The sequence below is a fragment of the Diplotaxodon limnothrissa genome, linkage group LG12, assembly GCF_057381915.1.
Source record: "Diplotaxodon limnothrissa isolate DT_005_m linkage group LG12, D_limnothrissa_male_GT1.1, whole genome shotgun sequence".
Lineage (NCBI taxonomy): Eukaryota > Metazoa > Chordata > Actinopteri > Cichliformes > Cichlidae > Diplotaxodon > Diplotaxodon limnothrissa.
This window is the reverse complement of record NC_140607.1, coordinates 34,534,311-34,553,558: the sequence shown is the minus strand read 5'-3', so window position 1 is coordinate 34,553,558 and position 19,248 is coordinate 34,534,311. Positions and strand designations below refer to the sequence as shown.

At 38.5% G+C, this 19,248-nt stretch overlaps 1 protein-coding gene across 1 annotated transcript in view; it reads right to left on the bottom strand.

Annotated features, from left to right (window-relative positions):
* Positions 1–19,248, bottom strand: part of prdm6 (PR domain containing 6) — a 123,728-nt gene that overhangs the window by 24,871 nt on the left and 79,609 nt on the right. Inside the window, exons 6-7 of the mRNA XM_085366860.1 lie at positions 10,775–10,899; positions 435–810 (exon numbers count right to left, since the gene is read on the bottom strand). Of these exons, the coding sequence (XP_085222986.1) occupies positions 435–810; positions 10,775–10,899 (501 nt within the window). The remainder of the gene's footprint in view (positions 1–434; positions 811–10,774; positions 10,900–19,248) is intronic.

Genomic DNA, 19,248 nt, shown 5'->3' with positions numbered 1-19,248 from the left:
TGTCATCTTTGTGCCAAAAAAGTATTTCTTTTCAAGCTGCCAGTAGGTACAGACCAAAATCTCGAAGCCAAATTCTTGACTGAAAATGGCGTTTCTGGACATATGAGCACTTGGCACTTGCTACCTATGTTGATTATACACGTTATCTCTAGATCGTGCTTTGTTTACAGTTAAAATCATCGCCTTTATTCATTTAAAACTCATTTTAAATTATGCCGAAGTCCTTCTACCTTCTTTAAGGGCTTTGGTACAACACAGTTGCTTACAATGTTGATTGTAAGCTATCAAAAGATTTTGATCCCCTGAGGTTTCAGACATAAAGAAAAGTTTTTGGAGTCATTCTCAAACCAACACTGTGTCCCTTTAGTGTCAGTTTATCCTGCATTACAACAGCCTTGAGACAAACTGTCAAGTACCTAAAACCACTGTCTTACCGGTCAGGATTTTGCGGACACACATGCATCTGGAGCAGGATCCTCTGGGTGAAGGTCTTGAAGCACTGGCCACATTTCCACAGGTGCCAGTCGCTGAACTCACTGCTAAGCTGGCTGGTGGATGTGGGACTTGCCAGGACTCTCTGGTTCTTTGACGCCAACTGGGCAAAACTGGAGTCCGACTGAACCCCAACCTTATCCAACAGGGAGAAACTCCGAGGGCAGGGGGAGTGGGGGAAGACCATGGAGCGCATGAGGGTGGAGGACGGAGTGGAGGACGATGAAGAGGATGAGGAAGAGGGTTTGCCGTTTTTGCTGAAGGACTGGAGGGATTCCTGCCTCGTCATGGCCTCCACCACTGTGGCTGGGACATTTACTGGACACAAGAGAAACAGAAATGATTTGGTTTTAAGTAGAAAAAAAGAGAGTCCAACAACTGCCAACAACTGAGGAAAATGATGTAAGTTAATGTTGATGAAGATGTTCTTTAAAATTTTGACTTGGAGGAATAGCTGGAAGGCACTCAGAAGACTAGCAATGCTAACATGGACTGTTAAAGTTTTCAAAACTGCAGCACAGGATCAAACAAGAGTGCAAGACTGGAAAAATATTCTTGGCCTGAACACAAACAAATGGATGAAACCATTTATTCTTTCAGGTGGCCCTTAATGATATCTGTCCCTATAGGTTGGATTGTTGTCAGTGGGCTGGGCTTAATAGATAAAAGTATGGTTTAGCTGTTTTGATGGGAGGAAAGGAAAGGAAAGCCAGAACTTTATTGTCCTAACTGAGACCAGAGCTGGCTGACCAGCCCGGGGCAAACTGCAGCTCCTGGTATCAATGAATGGAATTATGGGAATTATGTTAGTACAGCGACTCACTGTTTTCCTCTCAGGGAAGACAGAAAGCTGCAAAAGCTATGTTTCAGGGTCAAAAAATGGACCTCCAGCATGATGCTACTACAGATGAGTTTTAATTTACAGAACTACTAACATTTCTACTTTAAACTTTGCTTTCATTCCAGAAACTCAAACATTCTAAAATGTTCCCTTCACTAGTTCACTGTTAAATCCAGAATTAAATTTACCAGTCCTTTTCATATAAAAAGTTAGCCCCCATCATATCTGAAAGATCTCATAGTCTTATACTGTCCCAATAAAGCATTTTGTTCTCAGACTGCAGCCTTACTTTTGGTACCTAGAGTTTTTAATAGAAGAATGCGACAACAAGCTATCATGAAGTTCTCCCAAAGAACCATCTCCAAGTTTAAATTTAGGAGACAGACACCTTCTTTACTTTAGAGATTATACTCAAAACTTTCCTTTTTAAGAAGGCTTACTGTTAGTGCTGGTTGAGTTGATATTGAAGCATCCTTTAGTTGTGCTCCTATAGACTCAAACTGCTGTGGGACTTCCCATAATACACACCCTTCCTTTTTCACTGCGCCTACAGAGCAGAGGTGAGCAACTTATTTATTGTTTTATAGAATTCAATTCAATTCAAGGTGTAGAAACCCACACAGATTTAGATAAAATAAGCAAAGGGCCCTAGAGTGATATTGCTAGCACTAGCATGCTAATAATTGCAACCATGGTTGCAGGTTACGATGAAAATAATACATTCTATGCAAATGTTGGCATTTTTTGGTTACACTACATAAGTGTGTCACTTGAATTGAGATTCCTTACTATAAACAAGGCCTCTTCTTGATTTTGTGGGGTTTGATGGTTTTACCTTTACCTTATGCTGGTCAGATTGACCAGACTCGTGGGCCAGTTCTGGTCATTGGAGCTTTTTTTCTGATGTGGTTGGGCCCTTATGTTACAGTACAAAATGACTGCTTTGACATGACTGCTATATGGTGCTATATAAATAACACTGAATTGAATTGAATATAGTAAGTGCTTCAGAGAAAAAAAATGAACACAGGAGCTGGCATAATAAATCCATTAGACCGATAGGAAAAACAGATTCTGGATAAAGTGTTGCTGGTGAATACAACAGTCAACTACAATGAGATTAACAGGAAAAAACACATTATATAAAAGTGTGTAAATTAGATTTTGGTTTGATGCCAGCTGTCCTCACTTGACCCAGAAGTCAGCTGTGTTCTGTTTTGTGGTCAGACCAACTGACAGACCTGGAGTCCATAACCCTTCATCATGTTTGAAATTGCATTAAGAGGGTTGATTTACTTTAACTCACTGTGGAGGGTTTTGCTTTTCATTCTGTAAAACTGGTTTGCTTGGGAAAACTTGGCATGCAGACTGGGAGGAAGGAAAACTATTGGACAAGTTGTTTTACATCCTTAAACTTAACCAGACAAACCAGTAGATGCTCATAACGTGTTATTTAAGAAGACAAATAGCTTATTTTGTGACTTCTTTAGTTAGACTCATTTGGGTAATTTGTAAGTCCATTTTGTTATTATTATTCTTGGGTACATTTTTCCTTCTCTACCCACACACTAATGCATAAACAACAGTTCTGGCTTTCTTAGTTTTTCTGAATTTCTTCGCATCATTTCGATTGCATCATTTTACATGAGTAAACACCCCTCTCTCTGAGATCTGCTGCTTCAGTCGTCATAACCATTTTCCATCCCTCATCAGCTCACCTCTGCCATCAGGCCACCAGGCTCGATTGATCCTCTAATAACCTGATGAGGAGATAATTACACCATTTGTAAGTTGCCCGACGGTGTTATTGACGCCCGCGTTATACGCCGCTCGCCCACACTTAATTCATTTTGCAACCAACATTGCATATACAAAAAATGCAGGTCAATACGGTTTGGATTGCGTATGAAATGCATCATCAAAATGAGAGAATTATGCAGATGCAGCTGGCAACATTGCAGAGTTTGTATTTTCTTTCTTTATGAGGGGTGTGTTCTCTCCTACATGCCCCTCATAAAGATACAAATGGAGGAGATGCTGGTCTTCATCGCACAGAACAGAGTTTTAAAAGCAACTTCTGACACCTAAACTTGGAGTTTCATCTTCCTCTGTATTGTCTGCCTATCCATCAGTTCTGTGTATTCATTCAAACATTTTTCCATGTCATCTTCATTACGAGAATCATCTGAGGCCCTCTCCTCATCCTGTCCTCTTTTCCCTTTTTGTATCTCTCTCTTTGTCATTCAGTTTTACAATATATATGTTACAGCCATCAAAATGTATTATATCTAGAAGTTCCCCAAAAATAAAAAATAAAAATAAAAATCATGAGACTCATCTGTCAAAGGAGTTGGTGTTATCTGTTTGTAAATGTAAATGCAATCTATTTGTGGAACTATGGTGCTTAACAGTGATATAGTTGCTCTATTAAAGGATGAACTGATGTGTTCATATTCTTAGATAACAAATTAGACCACCTTATTTTGCAAACCTTCACCAGTCTATTTGAGATGGATTCCAGTCACTCCAAGTAAGAGCCCAATTGTTTGGAGACAATATCCCTTCCACCAAGGGCCTATCCAATTACCATACGTTACGGTTGTTCCACGATCAACCTTCGGGTCACCAGAACTACTTGCTCTTGGTAATTGGCAACAACAACAGCAAAAAAAAGTAAGAACACTGAGCAACCATTGTTGATTGTGATCAAACTATGAAAGGACTCTTTATTTTGATGACAAGAGTTTCACTTCCAGCACACCAATTAGATTGTCCAAGTTGTCCAGCGCCTCCAGGACGGCATAATTAGAGCCAACATCATATGTGCCATTGTAAGTAGGTATGCTGTGTCTCTCAGCATAGTGTCAAGACTTAGGAGGATTGACAACAAATTGCAGTCAATCTGTCTGTATTAATCAGTGGAAGGACAATTATTTATTTATTATTTGTTAAACTTTCACCAATGTATTTGAGTGTAAATACAGTCAAGTCTGAGTCCGACTGTGATTGTTTGGGGACAGGCTGCCTGCTATCGGCGAGGCATCTGAGAAGGATTGCACTCCACAGACCATTGCCCTCTCCTTATCCGTCTCAACTGACTTTTCTCTGGTTTTGTTTTTTAATCAGTGTCCTTCTCATGACTAGTAACATGAGACAGTGACTGGAGGCCATTCAGGTCCTCCAATAGTTAAGCTCCTCCAGGGTAACCACACGTGCTGCCACAAGAAGATATGTTATGTCTCCCAGCATAGTCTACAGAATGAGGAGATACCAGGAGATGGACTGTCAACATGTGGATAGTTGGACATGGTCATAGAATTGAATATTCTCAGCAGAAGGACAGTTATCTGTTCCTTTGTGGAAGGAGGAACAGGCGGAGCACTGTTACAGCCCTACAAAATGACCTCTGGGGGCTACTTGACTTCATTAGGGTGTCATGAGAGACCAACATCCACGGATTTACATGAAATAAGTTAAAAATAATAAGAATATGCGTCAGTCTTGTACATTTCAATCATACTGAATTAGCAGGAAGTTTGACTCTTGAGAGGCCACCGTTCGTCTCAGAGTGTCTTCCTCTCTTTACAGGAATGAAGTACAGTTCTGATTATGTTGCCAAATCTTTGCTGGGTAATCAATAACCATAACGTTACAGCGATTATAAAGTTTCATAAAATCAATGGAGGCAATTATAAGACTGGTAATAATAATACGTCACATAAAGAAGAGAAGTACGGAGGAGTTTACTGCAGAGGTGGACAAAATCAAAATCATTCTTCCCTCTCCTTTCTTTTCTTCAATCTTTTGCCTCTTTGACTCCTCCACTTTCCCTCTCATTTCATCCATTTTCCTGTTTTTTCCCATCATTTCTCACAGTTCTAGAGGATAAAGGGAAGTTGAAAAAACTAAATAAAGAGCAGGAGCAAAGAAAAGAAAGATAAAGCAGAGTCTTTCTGAGATGTTTCCTCGTCTGCTGGTGCATATGTTGCTGTGGAGCGTCAAGCCGACAGGCTGTGATTGGATGGAACATGTATGAGTAAACAACCATGGGGTGTGTGTGTTTTCTTTGTTGTGTGGTTTGGATCTTGATGTGTCTGTGAGTGCTTGAGCTCTGCACATAAGCAAGAGTATAGAGAAATGTGTGTTTAATGTTATGTGCGTGTTTCCTGTTGTTTGTCGTTTGCCTTTGTGTATATGACTTTACTTTAAGGGGTCCTATGATGTTTTTATTTAAACAGTGGATCAGTGTGCCGCTTTTTTGAGGAGAGGGGATATGGACATCCTTTTTATTTTTACTACATGAAAGAATAAGTGCGTAATAGTAAAATTAGGACAGAAATAACTACATTATACTGCTAACACAACACTGCCTCTCTGCAAGAATATGCACAGATAGCATGCTAGCACAGAGCTAGCCAAGAACCCAGAGTGATGTTATAGCTGAGTGTATGTCGACCCGTCCAGAGCACCAGTCCAGAGCCTGATCTTCAGCAGGTAAATAAGGCAGTGATGAGCAGCCAGGCTTGCAGCGTGTAGCCTCCAATTCTGCCTGTGCATGCTTTGAAAGTAGAGTCACTGTGGAAGATCGGTTTGAAGTCTCTTCGGATTGTTGTCAGCTTTGCATTTTTGTTGGTTTTATGTTCATACGGAAACAGCAACAGAACGACTGTATGTGTGTCCTACTGTAGCCTCAGGTTTATATAACGACCTGATAATTGTGCGGCAGTGCATTTCAGGTCATGTTATGGAATAGCACGAAAGTAACATAATGCGTTCTTTCTCTAACATATAATTAAGTAATATGCTGCACTGGTTTCAGGAAAAGTAACCAGTAGTGTCTAATCCAAGACTTGTTTTGTAGCAATAAGCCCAACACTGATAACGAGGACAGAGAATGTGTGAGTCAGTCAACTCAGATTGCTCTAAACAGTTTTAGACAGTTTTTTTCCTGCTCTTTGATATGTATTACATCAATAAGAGGGGATGTCCTTATATGGTCACCACTTTTAAGAGTTTGAACACTATTGTACCCAAACACAGCAGATAGAGCTACAGGACAATGTGACTGCACTGGACATTTCCCAGTCTTATTGTGTTCAGGCAGCCTTTGGAGCACTAATAAAGGTCAAAACTTTAAATGTCTGTTCCACTGAGGACAGCCTACTGTCTCCAGTGCAGTGTTTTGACGTCACAGTCATCCTTTGTGGGTACAATTACAAGATAACAATGCCACAGAAACTAACTGCTCCAATGCAGTTAGAAGCAAAATGTCTTTAATTTGGAGCAGAACTGCTGCTTTTCATGTTTGCACAAAAGAAGCTTAATCTAATTTCATTTAATTTTCATGTGAACAAACTTTTTTCACTGCAGGGTGGAACAAAAGCAAATCCTCCGGTATTTGTTTGTGCGATGCCAGGGTGTGTATGTGTGTGTATGAATGTGTGTTTGGTACATCTGGACTGCTGAGGACCAGATGCCTTCACATGAATAGAAACCATTCAAAGGTCTCAATTGTCATCCCGTAAATGCTGACAGTAAATGGTCCATGTCAACTGTGAACACACAGGAGGATTTTTAAAAATTTTATCCACTTCATTTATACTAATTAAGTCACTCTAATTAACAGAAACATATTTCTGTATAACACAATTTAACAACGTTGCTGACTATGTTTTTCAGACTGTTCATAGAGCTGAATTAACACCTCATCGCTAAATCTGATACTATTTCAATAAAACCTGAACAAATAACACCATGTCATTTGCAGAGCTGTTGAATTTAACTCATTTCATAAATCTGAGGGCATCATGTGAATAAATTAATGAGGAATCTGAGTCTGAAACAACCTTGGAAATAATGTTTTCAGTTCACACTGTTTTTGTTGTCCTAAAACTAATACGTTTCTCATAAATGAATCCCATTTTCTTTCAGTATTCATATTATTTTTATTTAATATTTAATGAAAATCTGAATTTTTTGGAACAAGACAAATTTTCTTATATGTAAAATCCATACATGCATAATTCTCCTCTGGCTTCCTTCTCCAACTCACTTCGCCCAGTGTTGCCAACTTAGCGACTTTGTCACTATATTTAGCGAGTTTTCAGACCCCCTTAGCGACTTTTTTGTCTAAAAAGCGACTAGCGACAAATCTGGCAACTTTTTCTGGTGTTATTGGAGACTTATGACTTTTGACGTGAAAGCACGTGTCGCTCTTACTGTCAACAAGCAGAGGGTGCTACTGTGGGCAGTTTGTTAACAATGTTATAGTTAAAAATATTCTTCTTTTACTGTTACTTTTTGTGGATCACAAGGTTTAAAACTACTTAAACACACACACACAAAGATTGCTTATTTTGGGTCACTTTTGCCAGTACCAAGCCTGGATAAAGGAGGAGGGTTGGAATTGTGACATTAAAAAAAATAATTGCTGAAAGAAATTTAATTTTAGTTCTAAATATATTCGAAATGCATTTAGCGTGTTCTTTACTGGCTTTATGTCTCTTCCACGATGTTATTTCTCTCTCTCCTAAAGCGTCAGTTGCAATTACATAAGCATGACCAATTATGCAAATTAGGTGATGACATCATTTTGTGACTTCTAGTGACTTTTAGGACAGCCAATAGCGATTTTCCTTCCTGAGGAGTTGGCAACACTGCCTTTGCCTACCAATCAGGCTTAAACTTCTCTATGTGTTTGTTAAAATGTCTTATATATTATCAGAACTGATTTAAAAGACCAGCCTCAACAGATGGCCAGAACAATAAAAGTCAGGTTGTTTGGCTGAGGCTCCCTAAAGCCTGTGTTACTCGGTTGCAGACACGAAAAGCTGGAGACCTGACAGTGGAGTGGGGTCTGCTTGAAAAGTCTCCACGAACTAGTCCACATAGTCATAAAAAGAACAACAGTCAGGCTCGTGGATGTCCATGAGTCTAAAATCCGCTTCACATTTTTCACTCAGTTGTTCACAAAGTGGGATGAAACGTTCATATCTTCAGTGCACAATTCCTCCTTCAAACCACGGAGATAATGGTTTTTGTTGTGTCTTTATTTCTCTCTGTCAATCAGTGCTTTGTATTTGTCTCTGTCCCTCCTCTCCCCAGTCTTCTGTCTTTAGTTTCTTTCTTTCTCCCCCCTCTGTCTCTTCTCTATCCATTCTCTCTTTTTCTCTGTCACTAATTTGTTTTTGTTTACATCTCCTCCAGTTTTCTGCTCAGTCAGCCTGTTTATATCTGTTCCATTTAAACATTTTTTTCTCCTGTGGATTTGACAGAGCAAGCCCCTGCAGGGGGATAAAAACAAACTTTGACCAAAAAACCCCACAAAAAACCAAACATGAAAAAAGATTTTTAATCTGTGGAATCTAAATTGAATTGAATTGAATTAGAGGCTCGTCTTTCACAGAGTCGCAGTGAAATGAGATCGTGCTGCTGATTGCAAATTAGAGACGTTTGGCCACAAACTGGTTTTACAGATGAAACAAGTCTTTTACATGCCATCGTTCATCATGGCGGGACTGTGGCAGCAAACTGCAAACGCACACAGTTGCATTACTTGTGTTTACAAAGACCTAAGCTGCCTATGCATTATTTTTAATTTCACCTAATTTAATCAAAACTCAGACATGAAACAACTGGCTAGTATTTGCCCAAAAAAAGCACCTATAAAATAGGGATGGGTGTTGAAGTTTTTCTTGACTTTATTATAATCGTTGATTTTGCTCTTTGATCAATTCTCGTATTAATTCCTGAGCAGTTTCGTGCGTTTGTAGGAAAAGTAGATCTGTAGAAACAGAAACGAGGCTTGAATATGATTCAGCAGGGTTTTTCCTGGCCCACAATGGGCATTTGTGGACTAAGCATGACTCTTGCATACAGTAAAGGATCTGAGTCACTGTTACCTTCTTGATAAACATCTGTTCCAATGAGTTCAAAAGGATAGCGCCTAGGGGGGAATGATCCAAAAGATACTGAAACGATGACAAAAACCCAATACTGTAACAATATTTATGCTTTTTCCTGATAATATGGCGATAATATTAATACATGCACCTGTGCTTTGAGTGAATAAAACCTATAAAAATGGATGGTAAGGATTTCTTCATAACACTGTCAGGGAGAGGGGATTTTTCACAGTTCTAACAAAAAAAAAAATCCTGAAAAGGTGTGCAACAGCTCCTTTGGTATGAGTTTAACATCATTGTTTTGCAATGTTCAGCGTTCAGGGAAACACCTACACTGATAAAAAACACTGATAAGCTTGGAGACAGACAATTACGAAAGAGTGGACTATGTGGAACAGGTTCTCAACTCGTCCTGGTTCTCATGTTTTTGTGCAAAAATTCCTCACAGCGTTTTCTTATCTCATGGGGGAGAGGTGAACTTTTGATAAAATGGTGTTCTGCTGCTGCTAAAAACACAAGATTTGGACAACAAGTATATTTAAATTACAATATATAACCTTTACTCTGAAGGCAAACACCCTCCATTTTGGGAGACCACTCTTCCACTTTTCTCAGTTTCACTGCTACTCGCCAAGTGGTTTGAAGTAGTTGTTGCGTAGGTGCAGATCAGTCAGAGCCCCTGCCTGACTGAAGGTCGTGGGTTCGACTCTACTGAACGGCTACCCTGAGGTACCCCTGAGCAAAGTACCGTCCCTACACACTGCTCGTTGAACCCAACCTGCTCTGGAGTAGAGAGAGCTTTAGAAACGTGTGGGTTTTCAAAGAAGAAAACAATGAGAAGTCTTGATGGAAAACATCCTTAGTTTCATTTGACTTAAGGACAGGAAAATAGGCAAGTGTGTCAACACTAACCCACAGTGTGGCCACATTTTAGCAAATAAAAGACCTGCCCCAGTCCTGTTTTGGCTGGCTTGGTTTTTCAGACAAATAAATCCCCTTTTTTTTTTTTCTTTCTTTTTTTTTTTTTTTTTTAAAGAAAATGCATTTGTATCATTGTTTTTGTGGCAGGCCAAAAGATTTCCTCCAGTTTAAATACTGTCAGTAATAAAAGCTAAGGAATGGCCAAAGAAAACAGCTGATTTTAAATGCAGGCAGGCCAGTTTTCAGGGCAGAGGTTTGGCTTATGTTTGGACGTGTCAGACATTTAGATATCATAGTCAAATTTACATCTGAGTCCATTTTTAGTGCTTCAGTTTAACATAGGGCAGCTGAAGAAGGTGAACCTATTGCTTCCTAGGAAACAGATGACCTTTAAACACATTTTCTTAACTATGTAAATAATGTTGTACTTCAACAAATTTGGAAGGTGTGACCTAACAAAGTTTGGACAGAAAAACACATTCAGTAAATGTCTTTTTGTTTCGTTTGCCTAAATTTAAGGCTTATTTTAAAAAAATGTTTATCAATCTCACTATATGTATATGTACATATACATACACTAGACAGGTCAACTTAGATTATTGAGACATTTTCTCACAGTTTTCATCCTGGGCGATGCACTGCAGCGGGATACCGAAGAACGAGGTGTAGGAGTCGTTGTACCAAACCAGCAGCTCTGTTCCTCTGGGGATATCCATACATGCTCTGTAGAAGATGCAGGATCTACAATACAGACACAGGCATGTTTAGTTTGAAAAGTGCATCAAAAGTAAACTTCACCACTCTCTCAGGTCATGTTGTCACTTTTAAATTACAATGCAGGGTAGACATTTAGTGCAGTTTATTTATTTATTTATCCCAACATGTAGTGATATTTCTTGGGAGTTGCAGGGAGTGCATAATTCAGGCATTCATCCTGAAAAAATAAGGTGTTTTACTTGAGAAGAGCTGAAGGAAAACCAAAATATTCTCTAGCTGAATCGAAGTTAAGAAATAAACACTAAATAGATAAATGCAACCATTTTGATATATAAACAAATTCATTCATTGGCAAACCTGAGAACTGATTTGTGGATAAAGTGTGATGTTTCAAAAATATATAATTGAGCTTTGCAAGAAAATTACAATTTAGAAAAATAACTACAAACAAATAAAACTATAAAAACTTTAAAGTTATGAACACACAAAAAACACACCAAACTATATGCAAATGAACACACATATCCACATTATATGCATTAGAATATTGAGGTCAATAGTGGTTCAGTTAAAAAAAACAAACAAGCAAACAAAAAACTTTCAGAGTAATAATGCTGAACAAAAGTGAAAAGCATTAATGTTAATCTATCCCTCTGTGGATCGGCGCCCTACAGGTTACAGATCAGGTCACTGAGGTCGTCCTCCCAGCAGCTCCTCTCTGTCCCATCCTCACATATAAAAACTAAAGGTGTGCAGGCTTTCTGTTATTGCCAAAGCCTCTGGAATAGTCTGCAATTACACAAAGTCCACAAAGACTCGCCTATTGCTGTTTACTTCGAGTCGAGTCTGAGGTGTCTCATCATTTTTCTCAAGTTGAGTATTGTTTCTACAGACTTTTTATTCACTGATTTTTTTAAATTAATATAATTTTAACATTGCCAGCAATCACTGCAAAGATTTTTTTCAATCTATACGTGTTTTTCTGCACCATAGAGCACAGCTTATCTGCAGTGTGTCTCTTTGCAATATGGGACTCAAGCGACCTCCAACGTCCTATAGGTTGCTGAACACAGGTTTCAACAAAGGGTGCGGTTAAATCCATGACTTCTTGCAAAAGCAACATCAGTATATTTATGGCAGAATGTTTAGATTTCTGCCTTAAAACGTGGCTGGAATCCGAATGTGATCATTCAGAGTAAATTTCTGTGTGTGTGGACAGCAACAGGTTTGTCATTTTTCCCGGTTAATCACAATATCATCACAAACAGATTGGACGTAACTGCCAACTTGACCACATGTAGTCACAACGTGATAGCAGACTGTTGCTGTCTTATCACAGTTTATCACCACCTTGACACACCAAAGTATCTTTAAAGATGTGGTCGCAGACCTTTCCATAACTTTGGTTGTGCAGAAGTCTTCAAGCAGTGGTGTGACTCTAGCATTAACTGTGTGCTGACTCTGGAGAGTGAAGGCCATTGTATGTACCTGGCTAAGAGGAACCCACCCTGAGGAGAGGTTTATATAGACTGCAGAGGTTTATATATAAAAACATACAGAGACAGCCACAGACCATTAAGTGTAAAGCACATCTTAAACATATTTTTCTTTTATAGGTACAGACCGCTGGACTTCTGGAAGGAAATAACTTAATTTTCCCTGCAAGGAGCCATGTAATTTTACTCTTTACCTAGAAGTGAAGCAGCACCAAAGCTCTCTAAAACAATAAAGAAAAGACATCGAAGATAAGCGCATGCCTGATTTATAGATGTGTGGATAACAACTTTGATGAAAATGTTGAACAAACTGTCCTTAAACCCTACTTCGGATAAAAACAGTCCTGGAAACAAGATGGTGTGAGGTGGTTGGTGACTCTTTCCAGGTCTGATTTTACAAAAGCTTCCCATCTGATAACAGCTTAATTTCACATCGGACCAAATCCGAATGATTTATGGGAAATATCTGGTGTCTCTCACTCTGTTCAGACCAACTAATCACCATTATATTGTTCAAACATGCAGCCACTGGGCTGTCGGTTCCCGGGTCACACCACCGCTAAAACAAACACCTCATCCACCCAAAAACATCTTTGTAACAACATGAGCGAAATCCACATTCAAAACCACATTTTCATACCCAGACTATTTTAAAACACTTTCCCACATGTTTTTCTCCCACCGGGGCCGTACAGTGTCAGACAGACCAGATTGTAACAGAGGTCACAGGTTCAACTCCCTCACGACTCCCTTGTTTTTTGTTTTTTTTTTGCCAAAGTGCCTTTGAGCCAGAAAACCTAGTCTGTGCAAACAGCTTGTGACAACCACTTAAAGTGAAATCAAATTACATTTAATACAAACCATAACTCCTTTTTCTTTTTTTAAATTTCCATTCGAAGTGCACCAAGTTCCTCAGTATAAGAAATGTTCAATTAATAAAATTTGACTTGATGTTTCAAAAACACCTCAACACTGAACCTGCTCATCCAAGAAACACTCAATACTAATAATGTATTTATTTATTTTAGATTGATTTTGTATCTTCAAGGAGACATCAGTTCTCCTGAAAGTATCTATAGAAAGATATACAATCAGAATTTAGACAACTTTATTTTTTCTGGTCAAGTGACTCTCTGGGGAAGAAAGGGTTGAACAAACAGTGAGAGTTGGAGAATTTAAGGAGGACAAACGTTAAAGCAGAAAAACACACACACAAAAAAGTTAAAGATGATACAAAGCAAAATCAGACAGACAGGAGAGGGAGGTGGGAGTCAGCCAGTGACATTATGCTTAATTAATTAAGTTACGAAACATAAAACTAACAAGGGAGGAAATGGAAGAAAATGTAAAAATCAAACATAGAGACAAACAAATTAAAAGGAGGACTTAGAAATACAGAAATATGAGTTACATTTGCACTTAACATTGGGGGAGACAAAAATAACAGAAAACAGAAGCATCATAAATCTCTTTAAAATGGTCTTCCTCTCAGATTCATCAGTTTAAAAGATTTATATGATTTTTACAACATAAGATACTGAAACACACTGATGGCAACAATAACATCTAGAGCTCCCATGATCACCATGCATTCCTGCAAAAGTTGCACAATTTGAATGCATGATAACACTCAGCACAGCAATACTTTATTTTGGTTTAATAGTAGTTGATAATGACCCTGGCTCCGCCCCCCAAAGACACAGCTGTAGTAGTCTAATTTGTAAAAAACAAAATAAAATACAAATACTACTAAGTAAGTATTTCAAAGACGCCTATCAAGTGGCAAGATGTGTGTTTAGAAAGATTTTTATAGGACTACACTAATTAAATTCACTTCGGTTTATTAACAGTGCACACCTTTCCCATTGTCTACCGTGAAGTCCTGGCAAACTATTGCAGATAATTGCTATTATCAACTGACACTGAGGGACTGAAATGGACCTTCCAGGTTACGTGAGTACTAAAAGATCTGCTTATGTAAATGTTCATGACTATGATAACAGGAATGAGGCATTTCCCTCTTGTAATGTGTTATAATGTCAGAGAGGAGTTAATGAAGCCAGACAAGTCCTGAAGATCTGCGTTTAAGAATGTGTGTGTTTTATTAATTCTTTCCACACAGTGACAGGAGTAAGGTGTTTTTGGATCCATGTGAAAACACAGCTAGGAGGGACTGGGTTATAAATCAAACACACCCAATGACCTCCCCGGAAAAAAAGGAGAAAGAGGGGTGCACAAATATGCAGAAGCTTGTATGCATTAAAACAAATGTATGTATTGAAAACATGCGTATTGAACACATGCCACTACTTTCAGGTGGGGCTGTGTTATAAATCAAACACGCCCAACAGGCTGCGGTATGAAAAATAAAAACCCCTGCTGCCTTACAGCAGCCGACAGAGTTCAAAACGATTCGTCTGGCAGATCAGTGGGGCAGCGTCGTCAAGCGTCTGATCTTCTTCTGTTGTCTGTTTTCATAGAAAGCAAAGGTAAAAGCTTTATAATCAGGTTTTCAATAATAACACATGCCCGTCCATGTGCGCGGTTCAGGATTATAAATCACACAACTCCAACACCTCACAAGGAGTGCGTATGTGTCTTCATTTGCTTGAATGTGTTAAACCATTCGAGCTGACAAAATGTCATAAAGTCATGACTTCAGACTGAGTCTAAAGGATCAAAGACCGACTTGTAACTCGAGAATCTCGAGCACGAACATAAATGCAGGAATCCTGCTCTGTTGCCTCATCAGTCTTTTCAGATAAAAGCCTGTTTGTCTTAGAAGAGGATCATTTGAAAGCATCTCCAGGAACTCAACAGGGAAGTGAACTCATGTCCTGACCAGAGATGGGCAGTAACGCGTTACAAGTAACGCGTTACTGTAACCTGATTACTTTTTTCAAGTAACGAGTAAAGTAAGGGATTACTATTGCAAAATCGGTAATTAGATTACCGTTACTTTCCCGTAGGAACGCTGCGTTACTGCGTTACTAAAACCGTGATTTTTTTTGCGAGAATGTCTCATGACAGTGACGTAAGCAAGTGCGACGTTGGTGACAGCAGCTGTGTGCAGATCAACAATGGATAATATATCGAGTGCGGGAGAGAGTATGAGCGTGCAGCGTTTAAAGTGTGGAAGTACTGACCTTACTTTGAGTTTGATTCCATAAAAAGTGACAAAAACATTAGCGTCCATCGTGCGTGGGAAGAAAACTTCTTTTTACAGCGAAAAAAACCCCTAAACTTCCAAACAAGCACCGAGTAGCTACGACGTGATGGGAAACTCACAGAGACACTCGCGCGGATTCTTCAACTGACCGCAGCACACCTGCACCAGGGTAACCCTCCGCCTACCCTGCTCCTGCTTTACAGGTGAAAATAGAGCAAAAGGACCGCTGAGTCTTTGACTTTATTTATTTTCTGCTGTGTTTTACTTGCATCTGTTTGAAAGAGTGAGTGAAAACACAAAAAATATTTTATTTTATGTGCTGGAATGTGCAGAAAATAGGTTTAAATGTTAAACTAATTTATTCAAGTCAGAGAATGTTGCATATAATTAAATGTTTTGCTTGATGCATAAAGTTAAAAGATTAAAACTGATAAAACAAGTTAAAAAAAGAGACTTTTCCATTTGATTACATTTTGTATGATGGATTATGTAGAAAAAGTAGAATTGGGCTGAAAGATCTATCACTTTATCACCTCTTCAGGTTGTAAATCGTGTTTTTAAAAAGTAACTAAGTAACTAAGTAACTAAGTAATTAATTACTTTTGAAAATAAGTAATCAGTAAAGTAACGGGATTACTTTTTGGGGGAGTAATCAGTAATTAGTTACTGATTACTTTTTTCAAGTAACTTGACCAACACTGGTCCTGACACACCTTTTTTTAAAAATAGATAGAGGTTATTAAATGTGTAGTTTGATAATGTGGATGTGTCTTAGCTTGGATCAGTATTACCAGTTTTTCCAGCCCTGCACCATGCAAGCACATTAAGGTAATTTTAGACTCTGCTGTGTTTTTAATGGGAGGGCCCTAAAGTTGGAGTTTCACTTCAGTCTAGTTTTTCTGATGGGAATCTAGCTAAACCCAATATATTACTATAAACAGAGACATTTTAAGAGACAGGCATGGTGCTCAATTATACATGACTTTTCTGAAAGAGCAACACTGGTGGTAGAAGAATAATGCCCAGTAGAAATTAGATTTGACTGGTAATTCTGCACACAAAGTGTTTAGATTTTCATGACCAAGATCAAGTTAAAGTTATTTTAGATAATGCTTTAAAACATATGTCCAAATAAGTGTCTTTTCAGGATTTCTGCTCAATGGCAAGACTTTCTTATAACATACAGTAGACATGTTAAATTTACAACTTTCACTACATGTTTTTTCAGTTCCCCGTCACAGCTGTTAGCATAATTGCACGTTAGCATTAGACTTTTGAATCTATCAGGAAGATGTTTTAGTCACCTGACCCAAGGCTCTTTATAATACTGTATCAGTAAAGTATTAGATAATAGAATGTATTGCTGTAAACATAATTGAAACTGAGTGGCTGATGGGAACCCTGCAGGGTGTCAGGTTTCTGTTGTCAGGCTGAACAATGAAAACATTTCATACTTTTTGGAATTTGGCAGGCGTTTGTCAGTGCATGTATCCTGCCGTTTAGGTCTCACACAAACTCTTCCTTGACATTATTCTATTTTGAAGCAGCTCTCCTATCTGGTATCTGGTAAGTATAAAACAGAATATCTGTGTGTTTAAATGCATATTGTTTGTGTATATCTGCAATCCAAATCTTGTTTAGTCATTCGTAACTTTCAACAACTGGAAAGAAAGTGTGTGGTAAAGCACTTAAGTGGGGTCAAATAAATACCTGCTGCATATTTAGTGACAAAAAAAAAAAACTTACATAGGTCTATGGTGATGTCATTAGCATGTTTAGAAGTAATGATTATTTTCCAATAGAAATGTACAAAACTCTGGAAAATACATTTTTAAATCCAGTTTGTATTTCTGTCTATATATTCTATTTCTACAGAGGGGTTAGTTCATAGATTAGTAAGACCTTTAAGCACTATTTACAAATGTAATGCATATTTGTAAATTTTTGAATATTTTTGCAAATTTAGCATTATCAAACATGAAACTTTAGTAAAATTCTAATAGAAAAAAAGTTGTTTCTTTTTTCATTATTTTCAACATATACTATGTTCATCCTGGTTTCCTTAAAAACAGACAAACCGACATGACGGTGACTTCAACCAAAAATATGACAGAATGATGTTCCAGTAAAATATACCACAGCCTCAGGTAAGTGCAGCAGATTTTTACTTTGCGAAGCAAAATCAGTATTCAGCACGAAAGCTGTAATTTGGAATTTTTGTCTGCATTATAAATTAAGTATTTGTTTGTTATCACAGTTTTTGTCAAGTTAAAGTTTGCAGAAACTAAAAATGTTGATACTCATGCACTTGTTGAGTATAATGATTTAGAATTATTTCATGTATGTGTTTAAGTTATATGTTTATTATATTTTATAATATGGCTTGGTGCATGGTACTTGATACTTTGGCTACTACAGGGAGTGCAGAATTATTAGGCAAGTTGTATTTTTGAGGAATAATTTTATTATTGAACAACAACCATGTTCTCAATGAACCCAAAAAACTCATTAATATCAAAGCTGAATGTTTTTTGGAAGTAGTTTTTAGTTTGTTTTTAGTTTTAGCTATTTTAGGGGGATATCTGTGTGTGCAGGTGACTATTACTGTGCATAATTATTAGGCAACTTAAAAAAAAACAAATATATACCCATTTCAATTATTTATTTTTACCAGTGAAACCAATATAACATCTCCACATTCACAAATATATATTTCTGACATCCAAAAACAAAACAAAAACAAATCAGCGACCAATATAGCCACCTTTCTTTGCAAGGACACTCAAAAGCCTGCCATCCATGGATTCTGTCAGTGTTTTGATCTGTTCACCATCAACATTGCGTGCAGCAGCAACCACAGCCTCCCAGACACTGTTCAGAGAGATGTACTGTTTTCCCTCCTTGTAAATCTCACATTTGATGATGGACCACAGGTTCTCAATGGGGTTCAGATCAGGTGAACAAGGTGGCCATGTCATTAGTTTTTCTTCTTTTATACCCTTTCTTGCCAGCCACGCTGTGGAGTACTTGGACGCGTGTGATGGAGCATTGTCCGGCATGAAAATCATGTTTTTCTTGAAGGATGCAGACTTCTTCCTGTACCACTGCTTGAAGAAGGTGTCTTCCAGAAACTGGCAGCAGGACTGGGAGTTGAGCTTGACTCCATCCTCAACCCGAAAAGGCCCCACAAGCTCATCTTTGATGATACCAGCCCAAACCAGTACTCCACCTCCACCTTGCTGGCGTCTGAGTCGGACTGGAGCTCTCTGCCCTTTACCAATCCAGCCACGGACCCATCCATCTGGCCCATCAAGACTCACTCTCATTTCATCAGTCCATAAAACCTTAGAAAAACCAGTCTTGAGATATTTTTTGGCCCAGTCTTGACGTTTCAGCTTGTGTGTCTTGTTCAGTGGTGGTCGTCTTTCAGCCTTTCTTACCTTGGCCATGTCTCTGAGTATTGCACACCTTGTGCTTTTGGGCACTCCAGTGATGTTGCAGCTCTGAAATATGGCCAAACTGGTGGCAAGTGGCATCTTGGCAGCTGCACGCTTGACTTTTCTCAGTTCATGGGCAGTTATTTTGCGCCTTGGTTTTTCCACACGCTTCTTGAGACCCTGTTGACTATTTTGAATGAAACGCTTGATTGTTCGATGATCACGCTTCAGACGCTTTGCAATTTTGAGACTGCTGCATCCCTCTGCAAGA